The 19068-nt window shown below is 59.9% G+C and overlaps 1 protein-coding gene across 4 annotated transcripts in view; it reads right to left on the bottom strand.

Annotated features, from left to right (window-relative positions):
• Nucleotides 1–457: 457 nt before the first annotated feature.
• DAGLA (diacylglycerol lipase alpha) overlaps nt 458–19068 on the bottom strand; it is a 59474-nt gene continuing 40863 nt past the window's right edge. For all 4 annotated transcript variants that reach the window (XM_081153058.1, XM_081153061.1, XM_081153060.1 and 1 more), the window contains 15 exons: nt 18631–18718; nt 16667–16801; nt 15967–16044; nt 13723–13847; nt 10224–10377; nt 9565–9648; nt 9407–9484; nt 8882–8962; nt 8354–8496; nt 8020–8088; nt 7576–7648; nt 6751–6947; nt 5847–5976; nt 5159–5346; nt 458–3860 (listed from right to left, as the gene is read on the bottom strand). In XM_081153058.1, coding sequence (XP_081009184.1) covers nt 2909–3860; nt 5159–5346; nt 5847–5976; nt 6751–6947; nt 7576–7648; nt 8020–8088; nt 8354–8496; nt 8882–8962; nt 9407–9484; nt 9565–9648; nt 10224–10377; nt 13723–13847; nt 15967–16044; nt 16667–16801; nt 18631–18718 — 2575 coding nt within the window. In that variant the 3' untranslated portion in view covers nt 458–2908. The remainder of the gene's footprint in view (nt 3861–5158; nt 5347–5846; nt 5977–6750; nt 6948–7575; nt 7649–8019; nt 8089–8353; nt 8497–8881; nt 8963–9406; nt 9485–9564; nt 9649–10223; nt 10378–13722; nt 13848–15966; nt 16045–16666; nt 16802–18630; nt 18719–19068) is intronic.

Raw genomic sequence — 19068 nt, 5'->3', positions numbered from 1 at the left:
TCCTGGAGCCAGGTTGGGTTGGGTCCCCTGGGCCTAGCCAGGTATTTTGCATGCTCCAAGGGAAGCCCTCAGAAAAGACTTCCAGTGGCTCCTGCATACCCGGATGGGGGGTTCAGTGGAGTCTTCCTCCCCTGCCCTAGCTCTCAGCACTGGGGGGTGGGGGTGGGGGGGGTGGAGCACTGTCAGACCAGCCTGGTCTTGAGCAGTGCACTTACCCCCTTTGAGCCAACAAGCTCCCTCTCCCAAGGCCCTAATGGGTCAGACAGATCCCCTGGCATGCAACTCACACAGGCAGGGGCCTCTGGTCTCTCAGCCACCCGAAGGGTGGTCCTGGATCAGGGCTTTGACAGCAGTGAGGGCCAGGCTCAGGTGTCCCCTCCCACCACTCTGCCACTGACCTCAGCAACAAGCCCCCGTCCCCACCTTCTGGGAAGAGAGGTCACTCAAGGCAGCCAGCGTGCTTCTACATCCAGTTTATACACAGCTCTATACAATATACAGAAACCTTTATATACAGATATATTTATAGAATAAGCTATATTAATTTGTTTTTCCTTTTTACAGCAATATTAGTTTGGAACTTTCATACATTGAGTACAAAAAAAGGGGAGAATGGCACATAGAGTGCATGAGCGTCGTGGGCCCGGCTGCTCGCTCTCAATTGCATATGGAGGTCACCCAGGCCCCTGCGAGGATGGGCCAGCGAACAGCTGGGAGAGCTTGTGCTGCAGGTCTGGGGGACAGAGTGGGGGTCAAGCTGAGCCGAGCTGGGCTGAGGGGGGTGGCTCAGACCCCCCCCAAGTGTGATGTGGGAGGAGGGGAGAGACACGCAGCAGGCCCACCCTTCAGGTGGGGCAGGTTAGGGGTGGGCTGACCCTGGGGCATCCCGGGCTGAGTCCAAGTCTGCCCCGGCACCAAGCCTGTAACCCTGTGTGGCTGCAGCCTTGGGGTGGGGAGTCTGTCCCTGATGGCTCAGTCCTGGGCATGGGTGGGCACTATGCCCCCTTAGAGGTCTCAGGCCCACCTTAGCAGAGGAGGAATTAAAAGGCCAGACCGAAACTCTCCCTGCTATTGGCCAGGATGCTTGATGGAACGTTACTCTGATTTATGATTTGTCTTTTTTTACACTCTAGGAGCCACTGATTTGTCTTGCTTCTGTGCTAGGCCCAGGCTATGCCAGCAGTGGGGCCCTCAGCAGGGGCAGGGGCCTAGAACCTGGTGAGAAGTGAGAGTCACAGAGGGAGGGAGGCCCAGCTCCCTCCAGTCTCTGTGCCCATCTGTCAGGGTGGGCAGGGGTCCCAGGGCAGGTTCTGGGCCAGTCCCAGCTATGTGTGGGGTTGGGGTCAGGGTCAGGGCTCAGATACAGTGATCATGAGATAGGGGTCCTTGGTCAGGGTAGCCTAGCTCACTGGGAGACCATGGGCAGTGCCGGGGGGGGGGGGGGGGGGGAGCATGCCTCCGAGGAGATGAAGGCATAAGTGGGTGGTCAACGCCTGGGCACACAAGTTTTCCAAATCAGGGGTCAGAGCAGCAGACAAGCAGGACAGGTGATGTCCAAAACTGAGCTCGCCCTGTGTCCCCAACCACATCATGATCACTGGCTATTTTCTTGGCAGGCTGGGGAGGGGATGGCAGGCAGGTGGGTTGGGTGGCGTAGGCGCCCCAGCAGCCCCTTCCTCAGGAACAGCACACACCCATGCACATGCACACACACGCCCCACGCGAGCATGCACTCAGCCTCTGGGAAAAGGCCTGGTCTCCACCACCCCACTGCCTCCCCAACCCAACAGGAAGGAACCCCTCAAGTGAGGGCTGTGGAGGCCTCAGGCTAAACCAGGAGAGCCCAGAGCCCCTGACTCTCCTGCACTCCCCCCCAACAGTGAACAGGGAGTCTCTAGCCAGGTGCCACAATGCCCCACTTCCTGTCATCCGAACTAGGGACAGGAAGGAAGGAAGCCCAGGTGAGGCCAGTGAGGAGGGGAGTGAGGGGAGTGGAGGTGTGTTTGGTTTCAGATCCCAGGGCCCGGGGCTGCCCAGGCATGGGGGGGAGGTATGTGAAAGAGTTATATGGGGCCCTCAAAGGGAGAGGGATTTGGGTGTGCTCCTTCCTCCCAGGGCACTAACTGCAGCCAGGGGTGGTCACACGTGTGCCCTCCATCCTTTGAATGACCAGGATCCCCAGGAGTAGAAGACAAGCCAGGAAGTAATGAGCAGGTAGGGCAGGTCTGGGCGCCCAGGACCCACTGACAGAGAGGTAAGCATGAGGGAAACCAAGCAGAGAAGGGACATCCTGACCCCACCCTCCTCCAGGCCACTCCAGGCCCCTGCCCTGCTCAGAGGGGGGGCTACTGAACACATGATTGAGGATGGGGGGCTTGCAAGCCCAGGATACACCCTGAGCCCACCCCAGCAGCTTCTGTAAACATACACAGCACTGCGGGCCCCCTTGGCTGGGGGTCACCCCAGGGGCTGGCCAGCAGGCACCAGATCTGGGGGGTGGCCAGCCTAGACCACAGATGAGAATGTATAGGGAGGGGGCCATTCTTCTTCTCAGCCCTGGGAGAGCAGCCAGAGGGCAGTGAAAGGGAGTCAGTATGCCCACTGCCTGTCCTGGAGTAGGGGGTGCCAGGATGCCTCTGGGGGGTGGTCAGGCTGGCAGGCTGCCCCAGGCTCTTCCCCACTCCCCATCCCTCCACTATCTGGAGGGCCCAGATACCAGCTGCCTTGGCTCTGGGGGTCCTAAGCTGAGGTAGGGATATGGACCCCCAGCTCAGCAGCAGTACCTCAAGCCTGAGGCTAAACTGGCCCCTGGGGCCTCTCCTCAAAGCTGCCTGGCCCTGGGGGCAGCCACCTGGAGCCCGAGGGGCCACCTGCTCTGGAGCAGGCCTCCCCCGGCAGCTCCTGGGTGCTAGCGTGCTGAGATGACCAGGTCACCCTGCTTGGTGGGGCTGGCCCCGCGGCCAGTGGGGGTAGAAGTCCGGATCTTGTCCACTGCCAGGCACTCCTGGCTGCTGAGGCTCGTGGGCGTCAGGTCCATGAGTTCCCCCGAGGAGCTGAGTGGGAAAGAGGGTGACAGCGAGATGCCTGAGGAGGGGTCTGCTGAGCCAGCAAAGCGCCTCGGGGGCTTGGGCACCAGGTTGGGCTCGAACTGGGCACGGAGCAGGATCTCTTGCTGGCTGGGGGACTTGGGGCCCTCTGCGTAGTCGCTGGTGGGGCTCTCAGGCACCACCATGCAGTAGAGGTCCTGGAAGGAACTGCTCTTGCTGTCCAGGTTGAAGAGGCTGTCAATAAACTCTGCAAACTCCAGCACCTGAGGGCTGGGAGAATCCCCCAGGCGCCCGTTGTGCAGCGCCAGCTCTCTGCGGGGGGCTGCCCCACTACCCCCCTCTTCCTCCTGCTCATTGGCCACTACACTGGGGGGCCTCTCAGGAGTGGCGCCCCCGCTGCCTGGGGCCGCCTCTAGGGGCTGGGTGTCCTGTGAGTGCTTGGACAGGCTGTCGGCAGCCAGCAGCTCGGTGCGGGAGCTCAGGGACGGGTTTTCCTCTGGGATGGCAGGGTCGATGTAGAAGAGGTGGCCCTCGTCGCGCTCCAGCACCGCGTGGAGGCTGGGCGAGCCTCGGATGCTGCGGAAGCCCGAGGATCGGCGTGAGTCAAAGCTGTACAGCGACTCCGTGTCCGAGAGGCTCTCCATGGTGGCCAGTGGCGCCCGCCGAGCCTGCAGCTCCGCCGCCAGCCGCTCCTGGGTGGACAGCAGCAGCAGCTCCACAGGGTCCTGGCGGGCCGCCGAGGCTGCAGCCACTGGGGACAGCAGCCGCCCCTCCGAGAAGCCCTCCAGGCTCATCTCAGACTGGGACTTGCTTCTGCAGAGGGCAGGACAGGGAGGGGGTGAGACTCAGGAGGGGCACAGAGACTGACCCCCCAGCTCCCTGGTTGGAGGAAACTTAGGGAAAGGATCGAAGGGAAAGTTCATTTAGGGGTTGTTAAACTGTTTGGGGCAGGGACCCTTTTTTAAAAAAACAAACAACTCACAAGAACCCAAGACAGAAAATAGACCAATGCTGGGTTGAGCTAGGGTGGGCACCCTGATAGCCTGAGGCCCTGGTGAAACAGTAGGGCTTTGGGAGACCTGCTGGGCTGCCTGCAAGGTGTTCTGAGCTCTGCCCCTGCCTCCCTCACACTGGAGTCCCCCCTGCCTTGCCCATGGAGTGTCACCCTCTGCTAGGCAGGAGCCCTGGAGCCTCTGAGCTGTACAACCGTCTGCAGAGAGCGAATGAAGGTTGGGGGAGCGGGGCGTGCAGCAGTTACAGTGGTGAGGAGGGACACAGGCTCCCTCATCTGGGCATGCAGCTGCCTCAGGAAATGCAAGGAAGGTAGGGAGAGATGTCCAAGTGCCCCTCAGAGGACCAGGAATCAGTCGGTCACCCTTGTCATCAGACTCTCGGCTATATGTGGGCCCTCTCTGGGCTCAGTACCTGGGCAGGACGAGTCTCAGAGAGGTAGAAAGATCCCCCGGTAAGAGCACGACCCCCCAAAGAGTGTGTGAATGTGGGAGGTGTCTGGGAGCATGTGTGCACAGTGTACACACTAGCTGTCTGCATGTCTCCAGCCCACGTGTGTCTGTGTGGCTGGGTTTGGGCGCAGGCGCATTCATTCGTCCCCGTGCAGGCTGCTGTCGAAGAGTGTGCCCCTGTGTATCTCAACCTCTGTCTTGGTGGGTACCCTGTACACGAGTGTGTCTGCATGGGGCTGTGTGCGCCAGGAGCTGCTTGGGAGGCACATACCTGCACGTCAGCTTCAATACAAATACACGGATACACACGCAGGCGTGGATGTGAGTGCAGGGCGTCTGTCTGTCTGGGTCTAAATGGGTCTGAGTGAATCTACGTTTGTGATGAGGGGTCTGTGTATCCTTAGATGCCCACTAGCCATGTGGGTTTCAGGGATGGCAGGCCGTGGGGGGGGGGGTCAGTGGGGAGAGCAGGGCAGGGGAGAGCTGGAGAGAAGGGCAAATTCGCCCCTTCATGCATGTGTGTGCAGAGTCATGTGAGCACTCGGGCTCTGTCTGTGCATGGGACACACATATGCACAAGCACACATGCTCTGAAACCACACTTGTGGCCGCTGCACACACCCTCTGGGCCAGGAGGGCAGGACTCACCTGACGCTGCTGTTTCGGTGGTCTGCAGTGGGCAGCTCCAGGGCGAGGCCAGTGGGCACTGGGGGCCCCGTGGGCAACGGCTGCTGCTGGAAGATGAGCTCGGGAGTGAGGTCCACCTCGGTGGGGCTCACCATGACCTTAGCAGCAGAGAGCAAGGCTGTCTTCCCCTTGTTGTAGTTCTCCAGCACCTGGGGACAGGATGGAGACGCTGGTGGTGGTGGAGGGGTGACAATCATATGTGGCCAGGCCCCATGCCCCTTCCCCAGGTCCCTTCCCCTCCAAGAAGGCCTGGACTGGCCCTGTGACTGTGTCTGGCCCCACAGATGGGCCAGGTCAGAGTTTTCCTTCCCTGTGGTCAGCCTTTCTGTGGCCGGGTGACAGCCGAGACCTGCCCCTGTTTGGCTGTGCAGGTGGCCTTCAGGGCCTCTGAGCTCAGCCTGTCTCAGGAAAGGGTCCCTGTGAGTCTCTTAAACCCCTCCTCACCACAGAACCAAGTGGCCATGCAACAGAGCAGGGGTGCAGAGGCCAGAACACGAGTGGACTCCCAGCCCCACCACAGTCCCTGGGGACTCTGGCTAACTTCTCTGAGCTTCCACACCCCAGCCTGCAATATGGGGATGGAGATCTAGCGCCTGAGGTACTGCAGGGCTCTGAGAGGTGCCCCACCCAGCACTGCCCAAGGCCTCACCTTGTTGAGCCCCTCCATGACCACGTAGGGGAGGTGCTCATGCAGCATGGCCGGGGAGATGATCACCTCGTTGAAGGCCTTGTTGTCGCCCCAGATGGCGAAGTACGTGGGCTCCTCCTGCTCGCAGCAGCTGAGGGGGCACAGGGGCCAGGGGGAAGCTGAGGGTGGGAGACAGCCTGGCCTGGACCCCCCGGCCCTGGCTCTGTTCTCTGCCCTGGCTTAGCAGCGGTGGGTGGACTTGGAGGCCTCATGCCCAGCCTGGCCAGCAGAGCTGTATCCCTGGCTCTTGGCTCTCGTCTCGGTCTCGGCCCCCATCCCCACCCCACTTGGCTAGGAACATTTACTACAAACAGAGGCCCAGAAAAGCTGACCTTGAGCCCTCAGCCACAGTCCCTATACAGCCTTCTACACCCTTGTGACCTGGGCCATACCTGCTCCACCCTGGGCAGGACCCAGCTCACAAGCCCAGCCCTCTAAATGAAGTGACAGAAGTCAAGCGCTTGCCCATTCTTTTCTCTCTCCTCTACCCTTGGTCACCCACTCCCACCCCTACACACAGCTATCTGCCACCTAACCACAGAGGTGACGTCAAGTGACAACTGAAGCATAAGCTGGCCAGGCCTCAGGGTGACCGCTCCAGGGCATCTTCTTTTAAATAGACCACAAGTAGTAAGAGCAGCCCTGGGGGACACCAGGAAGAGGCTGACACTGGGGACAAGAGAGGAGCCTGGAGTCCCACTCGGGGACTGGCCTTTGTTCCCCTTCTAGGGCCCTAGGCTGGGACAACCCCTGCTGTGGGTGCCCTGGGCCATGTCCCAGCCTCCACACCCCCAGTGCCCTGGAGGCTACAGCTCCCGTCTGGACGCTGCTCCTTCCCAGCTGAAGGGGCGTGAGCAGCACCTACCAGCACTGCTCCGCTGGGTGGTTGTGGACCACGTGGATGATGCGGCCGGGCGGGTAGAGCGGAGTGCTGGCCGACAGGGCAATGGTCAGGTCACTGGGGTGTGTCCAGAGCCGGGTGTTGGACAGGGTGGTCACCTCCGCCTCCTCCGGCAGCTCCGACTTGGGGATACATTTAGTTGCCCCCACAATAATTCGCCACTGTGCGGGCAGGGGGGAGATGGGGACAGCTGAGCAGCAATGGCTGGGTGGATGGGGACAGAGGTGCTCAGATGGAGGGCTCATAGGTGACAAGTGGGAGCTGGCGTGGCCATGGGACAGAGGGATCAGAAGGGGATGATCCTTTCCCTCGGCTGCAGAACAAGCTGCACCTCAACACCCCCCCCCCCCCCGGTGAGTGCCAGCACCCCCCTGAGGCGGACACCACAGCAGGCTTTGGAAGGGGTCTTCCTGTCACACACTAGAAGCTCAGAGTCTGGGGATGGCTTTCTCCTGACTTTACGCAGCTGGGTGGGACAGGAGCCAGGACTCAGGAGTCCTCAGTTGAAAACTGACTCAGCTGCAACTTGCTGTGTGAGCAAATGCAAGTCCCTTGCCCACTCTGGGCCTCAGTTTCCCCATCTGTACAAGGACAGGTAGGGGATAGGTGGGATGAGCTCAGAGATGCTGAGGGTCTGATGGCCTGAGGTTCCCAGGACACCAACCACACCCCAACCTGGCTGCACTTGGCTGGGGCTGCTGTGCTTTGGGCCAAGGGACAGGCAAGGCAGGTGGCAGACAAGGTGCCCACAGCCAGGGTGCCCAGGCAGGAGGGCAGGAGGGAGCTCACTTTGGGCTTGGTGCTTCTCTGCAGGACATCCAGGAGCTGTCTGCGGAAACCCTCCAGCTGGGAGAGGCCAATCCTGGGGGTGGAACAAGATGGGCGTCAGCCTGGCTGGCTAGAGACCAGTAGAGGCACAGGGTGAGGGGGCAGCCAGAGCAGGCACATGCCTGGCCCCAGGAACAGGAAGACTCAGCTGTCAGGGTCACAGGGTGGGCGGAGGGGAGTCTGCGGCTCAGCAGGGCCAAGTCAGGGAAGGGGAGGCCAGGCAGGGTGGGTCCTCTAGGCTTGGACACCTGAGGGCATGGAAGGGAGTCTGGCGTCCTTCATCCCTCGTCCCTTGTCCCTCGGGGAGATAGAATCTGAGTTAGAGAGCTGTGGATCCTAGGTGAGGCTCTAAGGAGGGAGGAACAGCTCAGGCTGGGATGGCAGAGAGAAGGAGCAGTGACTCACCTGGGGACAAGGTCTTTGCCCAGAACCACGGCTGTGACAAATTCCTTGGAGTACTCCATGGCATCCTCACTGCAAGGGAAGCAGAGGGGGCACTCAGGTGGGGGAGGGTGCTCAGGTGGGGAGGGCACCCTGCTCGAGCACTCCTGGGGGTAGTGTCTAGACTCAGGGCCTCCTGGGGAGCTCGCAGGTGCCAGCTGGGCTTTGCCCGAGGTAGATCTGAGGTCCTCCTGGCATATGACAGAGACCCCTCTGTTTACCAGGCCCCCTCTGACCAGAGCCAGACTGCCCAGTAGAGCCCCAGCCCCGGAGAACACAGAGGGCCCAGGCAGCTCACCTCAGCAGGCCCCCTGGTGGGGAGTAGGCGAAGCACTTGAGGGTCGGGTACTGGGGGCGCAGGAGGAAGGAGAGGATGGCGGCGGTGCCTGCACCCAGGGAGTGGCCCACCACAATCAGGCCATAGTGTTTGGTTCCGCGGCCCTGGCGACCGAGAGAAGCCTGAGAGCCCTGCCCCACTGTTTGACAAGCTGTCTTAGCTGATACCAGGGAGATGGAGGAGTCCTCCCAGGGTCCTGGGATCAAGTCTGTGCTGCATGGTTGCTGGGGCCATAAGAGCCAAACTGGGCCCCCACAAAGAACTTCTCAGGGAGACTATTCTACCACACTCTTATTCATCCTTCAAAACCTTGCTCTTTGGAGAAGCCCTTCCTGATTTTCCAGGAGACTCCCTCCCTCCTAGACAGTGCATTTGCACCTGGGAATGACCCTTATATAAGGTTACACTCTGTTATAATCATTTGGTCACCTGCCCCGATCCCTGTGCCCCAACCACTAGACTGGGATTGATGCATGGAAAATGCCTTACCAGGTCTCTCCCGAAGGCCTGGGACAGGACCATCTCCTGCTCCAGCTTCTTCTTGATGTACTCAGCTGAAAGGACCATTCCCTGGGTGAGGAGGAACAGGGTGGGTGCTCAGAGAAAGGCCAGGGAGAGAGGGAGGCCTCTCAGAGAGAGACCAGCAAAACCACAGCGACCAGCAGCTCACTACCCTGTTCTGCTCACTTCCCCCTTTGGCCCCATAACGACCTGTCTGTGGCACTGGTGGATACTTTACGATGTTTGCATTTCACAGATGAGAAAACTGAGGTTCAGAGGGTTTGTGTGTCTAATAGAAACCAGTGTGATCTCTTCCCAGCTGCCTCCTCAGGCTCTTCTGGGTCAGGATCCTGGCCGGGCAGGGCTGTGGGGGGTCCCAGCCAGAGACACACCTCTCTGACCAATCTCTACCAGTGAGTCCAGCAAGCAGGGAGGACCCCACCCCACCAACAGGGCAGGTCGGCATGCTGGCAGGGGAGAAGACGGGGCCCTCGGGGCCCACGAGGCAGGTACCTTGTGTCCCAGCCAGGTGCCGTGGTGCCCCTCCACGGGGAGGCGCTCAGCATCACCAGTCAGGTCTGTCAGGGCGTCCTTGTGGAGAGAGGGAACAGGTGAGGGGCAGGGCTGTGAGGGGATCCCCAGGGGTAGGCAGGGAGCCACAGGCAGCGTACCTTGGGGGACAGAGTTCCCCGAATGCTGATCACCACCTTCTTCTTGTCATGGTCCACCGCCACATAGAAGGGGGTTTCGTACACCTGGGAGGAGGGTGGCTCATGAGCCTGAGCAGCCCTGGGATGGGGCCAAACTCAGGCTAGTGACCTAAGCAGGTCTCCTTCTGGCCGGGGAATCTGTCTCCACCAGTCACTGGGCCCCTGCCAGTCCGCTGGTCCCATAGACGGCACAGTAGATCCCTCCCGGCCCAGGTCACAGCCCACAATGCCTCCCAGGTGCTGCCACCCTGCCTGCTGGGTCCAGAGAGATGGCTGCCCCACCCCAGGGCCTTGCTGCTTCCTCCCCAGGCTCCTTCCCCCAAAGGCTGAGGCTGGGGAGCTCTAACCCTGGGTGTAGGGTTGGGGTCACTTCCAGAGAGGAGGTGTGGGGAGAAGGGCCCATCTCTGGCCTGCCCAGCTAGGGGAGGTCTGGAGGTTGCTGCTGGCAGTGCCAGCAAAGCCAAGAGCTCCCACTGACTGTGGGACAGCTCAGGTGCCCAGGCCCGGGGCCGCCTGCTCCGGGCACCAGGCCGCAGCCCCGACTGCCTCTCCGCAGCCTGCAGAGGCCAGAAGCTGGGGGATGCTGCACAACAGCCTGGCCCAGCCGCCCGCGCCCTCACCGCGTCATGGCAGGAGGTGTAGACAATGTCCACCGCCGTCATGTTCTCGTCCAGGAAGTGGCGCCGGATGGCAATGGCGTTGCAGCCGCAGCAGTTGTCTTCTTCGATAGTGACTCCCGGGGCAAACCGGGGCCGTGCGGGGCACAGGCAGCACCTGGGGCGGAGTGGCAGGGGCTCAGGGCCAGGGTCCTCCAAAACAGCAGTTTTCTCTGTCATGCCCTCTGGACCCCTCTTGCATCCCCACCCCCTCCCAATCCTCCTGCGAAGTTCTACAGGCCAGTTCCCAGCCCTTGTCTCACTTGGCTTCTTGGCAGCAGGTGACCTGTGATCTGGATGGTTCTCCCCTCCCCCTTGAGTGCCCTCAGTCCTGGACTGTGTCTCCCTCGCCAGCCGTCTCCTTGGCCCGTCCTCTCACCGAGGCTCAGAGGTCAGTGCTGGAGTCCCCTTCCCTCTGGCACACCCGCTCCGCAGGGCCTCATCCAGTCTCGGGCTTTAATACCACCCGGGTGCTAATGAACCGCTCAGGTGCTCCCATCCCACCACCAGCAGGGCTTCAGCCTCCCCAAGTCCCAGGCGCCCGTGCTCCCCACTGCCCTCCACGCCCTGCCCACTCACCCCTCAGTCCCATGCTCGGAGCCATCTTCAGGTCCCCTCCCCACCTCACAGCCCACATCCACTTGGTCAGCGCATGGGTTCGCACTACCTTCAGGGTCATAACCAGACTCTGACGGCCTTCCCTGGCCTCCGCCCCTCCCCCCTGCTCCATGACGCCATCATCTCTGCCTCAGTGGTCACAGTGGCGCCCTGCCCGGTGTCCCTCATCTACCTCAGCCCCCTACCTTCTCAACTCAGCAGCCAGAGTGAACCTTGCAGATAAAAGTCAAGCCACATCATTTCACTCAAAACCTCACAACGCGGCCCTTCTTGCCCAATGTCAGAGCCAGGTCCTTTCAGCGGCCGGGCCCTGCCCCATCTGGCCCCAGTTCTCCAGCCCGCTGCCTCCGACTTCCCTCCGGCCACAGTGGCCTCTTGCCCTCCCTCAGATGCCTCAGCCATATTCCTGCCTCAGCGCCTCTGCACCCCTGGCTCACCCTGCTTAAAACACTCTCCTGGACCCCATGTGGCTGGGCACCTCGTTCCTTCAGGCCTCTGCTGAAATGTTATAGTGCGTTCCACCCGGGCAACCTCGCCTAACAGCCAGCCCCGCACCGGGGTTCCCCATCTGGCTTTATTTTCTCCAAAATGCTCATCTGCTCCAACAGGCTCTGTTTCCTGTCTGTGCATTGTCTGTGCCTCCCAACCAGGTGACGGGCTCCTCAGGGTAGGCTCTGCTCTGCTTCAGAGCTATGTCTCCAGCACCCAAACAGTGCCAGGCACATAGTGGGCTCCCCACAAATGAATGGGTGTGAGCGGCTGAGCTAGGCACCCGGCAAGGGGTGCAGCTGCTCCTCAGGCCACCAGAGGGAGCCAACACCCAACAGATCAAGCCAAGAGCCAGGAGAGCACAGGACTGGAGCCTGCCGGCTGTCTTGAGATGACAGCTGAGGTTTTACGAGGAATCCTGAGTTCTGATGATGCTGAGAGGTTTTGTCTTCACTCGAGTAGCACCTGAGGGACCGTGACACACTTCCCAAATGGGAGAAGACTTGCTGAGAAAACCCAGGGTAGGGCCAACTCTTGGAAGCTACTGGGCAACCATCTCGATGCATGCTGAGTCCCTGCACCCCTTGCCAGGCCAAGTGGGGGCCATCCTGGGCTTGGGGGTTAGGTTCCTGTTCTCAGGTAGCTGTCCGCTCTCCAACCTCAGCCCCCTCTCCTAGCATTGAACATGTGGCCACACAGTGCGACCTTTGGACAGACCTGGACTTGAACCCTTGCTCTGGGTGTCCCTTCCTGACTGTGAAGGCCTGGAGGGTACTAGGCTGTCTGAAGCCTCAGTTTCCTCCTCTGTAAGAGCAGGTGCTAATAGTTACTTCACGAGAAAAGTGTGAGATCAAAGGCCCAAGATGCAGAGGGGAACCTGCATACAACAGGCACTCAATAATGGTGGCTCTCCCTCTGTCCAGTGAGGGGCTGCCTCTGAGTCAGTGATCTGGGGGCCAGGAGCTGAGGAGCACAGCAGGGCCAGCAGGGGGCGGGGCGCTGCATTTTTGAGGCCAGTGCTCCTGCCAGGAGGAGACGGGGAAGGGGGCAGATCCATGGGCAGGTCTGGCTTGCCATGCTCTTCCTGGGATGTGGGATGGGAGAAATGCTGCCAGGCCAAGGCGGGTAGGCAGCCCTCCTTCCTTTGGTCAGTGCTGGGTCTGAAGACCTTCAGCTCCCTCTTCCTGCAGCACCAAGAAGTTGCTACAAATGCCAACAGCCCTCCTGTCTGCAGAGGCCCTGAGTGCCTGGCCTGTCAGTGACTCCCTGGCTTCTGAGACAGCCTGTGGACACTGCCGTACAAATGACATCCCCACCCTGCCCGTGAGTAATGGAGCAGGGCCTGTCGGAGTCCCAGTCATGGGACTCTGGGGTTGGTGCTCATTTGAGAAGCTCTCAGCCTCGGCGGGAACTCCCAAGGATGCTGGGAGGAGCTCCAGCTGTGTGCGGGCTGGCAAAGATGGGAAGGGGGCGTGGGTGCCCTGGTCCATTCTGTCACTTGCTGGGATGATGGTGAAAAGAAGGTCCTGAGAGCCACCCAGTTTTCTGTGGAAAGGAAGGCTCTACAGGAGGGGTGGCTGCTGTGGGTCCTAGGACAGGGGTGTCGCAGACAGGAGCTGCCTGCCCAGCATGCCAGCCTTTCTGGAACAGGGAGCCAGGGAGCTGTCCTCCTTCTGCGTGGCCTGCACTGAAAGCGGAATATCAAGTATGGGGAGGCCCCCCCTGGAACTGTGCCCTTCCCTGGCCCACTGGGGAAAGCAGAATCCACCCAGGCCCTGGCTGTGGACTGAGGGCCGTGCCCAGCTGCCAGCTCCCTGCGGAGAGCCCTTCACTGGAGGGCCTTCCCAGAGGCCCCCACGGAATGGGCCTCTCCACCGGGAGTCCTTCCCTTGAGAGAGGCAGAGCTCTGGAACAGGCAGGAGAAGGGGAGATGGAGGCAGAGGGGAGTGGTTGAGAGGGCCAGGGAGAGGGAGGAGTGGCAGCCAGCAGTGCCAGATGGGCACCATCCCATTCAATCCTCTCAAAACCATCCCAGGAGGTGTGCACCACCATCCCCACTTTACAGGTAAAGAAACGGAGGCTGGCAGAAGGAGACACTTGCCCAAGGCTGCAAGTGACAAAGTCTAGATTCAAACCTGGAACTGTGTTATCCCAAAACCCACGTTCTCTGCCCAGGGCTAAGACGGAACGAGGGAGGTGGAGGCCCAGGTGGGACGGAGGACAAGCACAGGCCTCGGGGAGGTGGACCAGGGCACAGGCACAGTCTGCTTAGGAAAAGCCTTTCTCCTCGGGCCCAGCTTCCGGGCCTCGGCCCCTCCACACACGCTGACCGGGGGGCAGAGGGGACGGTACTCACGAGCAGGACCTGGCCAGCTGGCAGAGGCCACAGGCAGGCTTCCGCATCAGGTACATGGGCCACCCGTAGGCGGCCAGCGCGAACAGCATGTAGTAGCAGACCTCTTTGTAGCGGAGCATCTCTTGCTGGAAGAGAGGAGGCAGCGATTGTCACCTCCTGACCTTCACACCCGCAGCCTCAGGGCCCGCTGGCTCCCCACAGGCTCCCCACAGGCTCCCCACAGGCTGCAGACGCCTCTCCCGCCTTGGAGGAGGGACTGCTCCTCCAAATGATAATTGCATTTCCCTAATTATCTCCATGCAACCAGGGCACAAATCCTCCGGAGACCTGTCCTGTTGCTCCAATCGCAGAATTAATGATTTGGGAACAGAAAAGCACACGGAGCACTGGATTGATTTCTTTGCCCAGTTTCCCAATAAAGGAAGAGAGAGGGAGGGGTGAGTGGCCATCACCCGCCTCAGCAGTCAGGCCTGAGAAGGGAAATTTAACCCTGAGAGGCCCTGGGTTCTCTAGTTGGGCGTGTCCAGGCCTTGAGCTGCGGGGCCAGCCCTGGACACTGATACACCAGGTGACCAGACAAGTCACCGACTCTCTAGCTTGACACACTGAGTCACTAGCTTAAAGGGGGCAGCTGGGGAGACTGGGATCTCTCTGGGCAGACTGGGATCTCTCTGGAGAAAGGTGCCAGTTGGAAACCCAGTGTCTGAGGCCAGGGGCTATTATCAGCCCAGAGGGCTGGAGGGACGCAGAAGGGCAGTGCCCAAAAAAACAAAGCCAAGTCCAGTGTCCTGGCTCCCCAGGGGCTGGAGGACTACTGCACTTAGAGGGAATTAATCACCTTATAAAAGTTAGAGGGTGATTAGTCATCTGTGAAGTGAGAAAGGTATGCCTTAATCATGGCCCAGAGGGGTGGAACGGAACTGGAGGAGGTAATTATCCTCGTGTCAGAGCCCTAGGCTGCAGGGCAGGGCACTGCCTCTGCCATGTGCAGGCAGGGACCCAGCACCTATAGGCTGGGCTGCCTGCCCCGCCCGCTCGTGAGTGAGCACCTGCCACGCACAGGCTGTTTTCAGAGGGGATACAAAGGCCCGCTTTGGGGAGTGGGGACAGACGAGACCCACACTTTTCCGGGAGATTCAGATGGTAGGATGAATCCTTTCTAGCAACATCCTGATTGGCACCACTGTTTGCTGGCACTGCACTGAGAACTGGACTCAGGAGGGTTTGCTTCCTCCCCACCAGAGCTCTGAGTGCAAGGTGTGCCCAGGGCCATCTACACATGTGGGAAGAGGCTCAGGGGGTCAGTGGGGAGCTGATGCACACCCAGGTTTGCTCCTGAGGCAGAGCAGGCTGGTGGCAAGGGATACCCCCTCATCCTTGTGACACACACTGACTGGATGTCTACTAGAAGCACCGGAGGAGAGGTTGAGGTTCTGCTACTCGAAGCTGGAAACCCAAGTGCTACATCCCGCTGCCTTTTATGGCGACAGCAACGACAAGAGTAACGGTAGCAGCTCCCTCTGGGAAGCACTTTATAGCCTTGAGAGGCCAGGGCCGAACATCCTGCGCATGGGCAAGAAGAGATTCAGGGGGTTCGTGGATAGAACCAGCGTGGAGGGGGTTCTCAGGCGAGATCTAGAAGAGGGGCTGTCTGTCTGGGGAGCTCAGGGGGACTGATGCTGGAGCAGGTGGTTTGCTCCAGTCACTCCAGCAGAGAGAGAGAGGGGCTGGGTGTGGATGAAAAGGGGCCACATGCTAACCTGACGAGCTCAGGGAAGGCCTGCATGGTGGCCTTGCAAATTTACAGGCCCAAAGTAACCACAAAGGATGGTCTGAAATGAAAACTTTTTAACTACAGAGCAGTTTATGGTGAGCAGTCATGCCCTAGGCTGGTATCTTCCTTGACAAGGTCAATCTTTACCTTAACTGAGCCTGTCTATTGTGTTTTTGCATCTACATTAACATATAGTTGGAACATCAAAGTAATTTTGCTTTCTCCCGCCTCCCTAATCTATCACCAATAGATTCTATGTAACCCACTTACGTCTCCCCTTCTCAGCGTAATGTATAAAATACAACGCGAAACTGCCATTCTCCGGAGCATTATCTCAATCCGTTGAGGTTTTGGCTTCCCAGCAACTGTCGACAGTTTGCTTCAAGTAAACTCACAAAAATTCTTCACAGGTTTGACTGATTTATTTTGTTAACCCAGGACAGGGTGGGATGGGGGTGGCTCTGACTCACCGAGTTCTTGAGGTCGAGGTACTTGGTGTTTCTGGTCACTGGCATCCCAGACAGGAAGGCCAAGATGTCATTGTTGGCCTGGAAAACAGCTGTGTGAAGCGGCTGCCCCAGGCCCGCTGAGCGCTAAGAGAGGGGGCCCAGGCACCCAGCTCTGCACTCTGCTGCTTCCCCAGGGCCTGAGAGCCCAGCGAGGGAGGGGCTCCTAGCTCTCCCGTGACCGGGCCACTTTCCCAAAAGCCAAGGTCTTCCTTCTCTTCCACTCAAAGCATCACCCCCACCCCTTCCTGGGGACGTTCCTAGCCCCAGCCAGGGGGAACCACATTTCACAGGAGATGCCAGGAGGCCCTAGCTGGTACTGGTGTGTTGTGCGGGGTGGGGAGGGTGCAACGGAGAGGCAAGTGCACAGGCTGAAGCCAGAGCTGTGTCATTCATTAGCCCCTATGGTCAGAAGTCCCTTGTGGCCACCCGGCCTGGGAAGCAGCCACACATGGCCCAGCGGAGGGAAGTTGTTGCTCAAGCAACAGCCATGAGTGGTGGCTGCAGGGATGAGCCGGGGAAGAAAGGGGAGTGAGCACCAGAGGGTGACCTCCAGGGCCCAAGAGGACGTGGGGAGCCAGGAGCAGCAGTAGCAGGGGCAGCAGGGCGAGGCCTGGGAAAAGGTGGTGTAGGGAGGCCACCCGGAGAGGGGCCGGGCTCCTACCTCGTCCAGCACGGCGTTGCGCTTGGCCCGCTGTCGCTGCCGAAGCAGCACCAGGCCAGCGATGATGTCAGATGGCACAATGTCCAGGTCCCGGAAAAACTCAGCAAAGAGGTAGGCGATTTCTGAGTAAGCATCCTATGAAGTCCAGGGAGGCAGGAGGCAGGGGTGGGGGAGCAGGAGAGAGGACAAGAGACCAGGAGTGAATCCCCCGGAGCTGGGTGTCTGCTCTGGGCCCCTGAGCAAGTTCACCTGGTACCTCATGGCTCTAGCTGGGCCCGACCGTGTGGCCCTCTGCAGTGTAAGCCTTGGGGCCTTGCTCTGGGCCCTGCACACCTGAGCCTTCTCCATCTTCATCTCCCGGCCTCTCTGTCCTTGGAGTTCCCACGGCACCACTATCTAGCGTGCAAAGATGCCAACTGGAGCCATTTCCTGCTCTTTCCCCAGACACTAGGACTCAAGGCCTACACAGCCTGCTGTTTTCTCCGCCAGCCTTTCTCTCCAGCAGAAAAGCCAAAACTAAGCTTGTGCCTGCTTCCTCCCCACGCTGAGTTTCTCCCACCTCCTGTCCAGGACTGTAGGCTCAGGGACCCCCCGCCATGTGCCTGGCTCCTCTGCACGCCCTGACCTCAGGACAGTCCTGCTGCTCCTCCCTCCCTCACACGGAGCTGGAGTCTGGAACCTTGTCCTTAACCTGTTAGGAGAGGCTGTGGTGGGAACAAATTCATGGCAACTGGCTTTCTTTTGCGGGGTTTCACCCTTGAGTGTCTGGCACTTGTAAGAGAAGAAAAGTCAAGGGATGTAAACTCAAGTGCCTAATGGAGCCAAAGGGAGTCAGCTACGACTCAGCTCCAGCTAAGCGGCCCCGCAAGGGGCCGGAACTGCCAGAGCCAGAAATATAGAAGTTCATACCAATGCCCCTGGTTTTGGATGTTGGCATCCAATTCAAGTGTTTAAGCTACACGGCAAAGGCTGAAGAAAACATACCCTGGACTGGACGTGACCCCTGGGTCCCCCGTGATATTCTACCTTCTCACCAGCCTCCAGCACCAGCCCTGACACCGAGTGTGGCCTCCACGGGCTCTGGCAGGCCCAGCCCCCATCTGCCAGGGGACTGCTTCCTGCCCTACGCGTGACCTGCCTATGCACCTAGGCTGGTGGGGTTGTTCCCCACCCACGGAACCTCGGAGGGGCTTTCTTACACTTGATTACTCACTCGACAGCTCACCAGGGGCTGCTGATGGGCAAGAGCCACTCAAGGCTTCTGGTGGCTTCCATGGAGGGCACTTGTTGTCTGGCTCAGGGAGGAGCAGTCTCCTGAGCTCACTGGCTCTGCCACTAACTAGCTGTGGGACACTGAGCAAGTCACTCCACGTCTCTGGGCATCAGCTGCCTGGTTTGCAAAACGACGGGCGGGACTAGATGATCTTGAAGGGCCCTGCCACTGCTGGGAGCTTGGCCTCGAGGACCCCGAAGGCCCTGCCTCCCCTGCCCCCAGTGGCCACCCCCAGCTGACCAGGCCCTCCTGCAGCTCCCTGCCACTGACAGGTCTGGCCCTCCGGCTGCTCCTCAGAGGGCCAGGCTGAAGGCTGCCTGCGCATCTAGGTCGCACGGAGCACTCCATAGCTCCAACGGGTCTTCCGGAGTCACCTGCGGCTGCTGATATGCTGCTTTTCTTTGTCTTCAGGTTGCCCTGAGTTTTGAGTATCTCTTCTCCTAAACTAGCCTCTGAGCTCCAAGGAGGTCAGTGAAAATCTTTAAATCTTTCTGTGCCCTTGACAAAACAAGGGACAGCTGTTTCACATGCGGAGGGGGCTCACAGGAGGACGCTGTCACTGGTTCCTGCTCAGAACCCAGCTCCCTTTTGCCAGCCCTGCCCCCCCGGGCTCTGCAATGAGGAGCAGACTCCGAGTTGTTGACAGCAGGATGTGAGCCGTCTCAGAGGGACACGACCTCCCAGTACTTACTGACTGCGAGTCCTTCGTCCTGGTGCAGCAGAGGAACACTTTGAGCCGGCGAGACCAGCTGGTGGCCTGACCCTCCTCCAATCGGTGCCTGCAAAGGGGGAGAGTTGGTATGTGTGAGGTCACATGGCTGGGCCAGCAGAGCCAGGGCCCAGACATTATGAAAACAGGGTGGCCTGTTCCCAGGATCCCACAAAAGGGCTCCCTGAAAGGGTCTAGGGGAGAACAGGTCCAGGCCCAGCCAAAGCTAGGTGGCCGGTGACCTGGCTGTCCCCTGGGGGGACTCCTGCTGGCCTAAGGTGCCAAGGCTAGGGCCCAGGCAGACTGAACACCAGCACGCCTTGGGGGATTTGAAGCTGGGAGCCCAAACCTATCACACAGAGCTGTTTCCCCTCAAAAGGATTTTGAATACATTCTCTGTACTTAGGGGAAGTTTAAGGG

This window comes from Miniopterus schreibersii (assembly GCF_964146895.1).
Source record: "Miniopterus schreibersii genome assembly, chromosome: 12".
NCBI lineage: Eukaryota > Metazoa > Chordata > Mammalia > Chiroptera > Miniopteridae > Miniopterus > Miniopterus schreibersii.
Note: the sequence above shows the minus strand (reverse complement) of the source record. Positions and strands in the feature narration are given on the sequence as shown.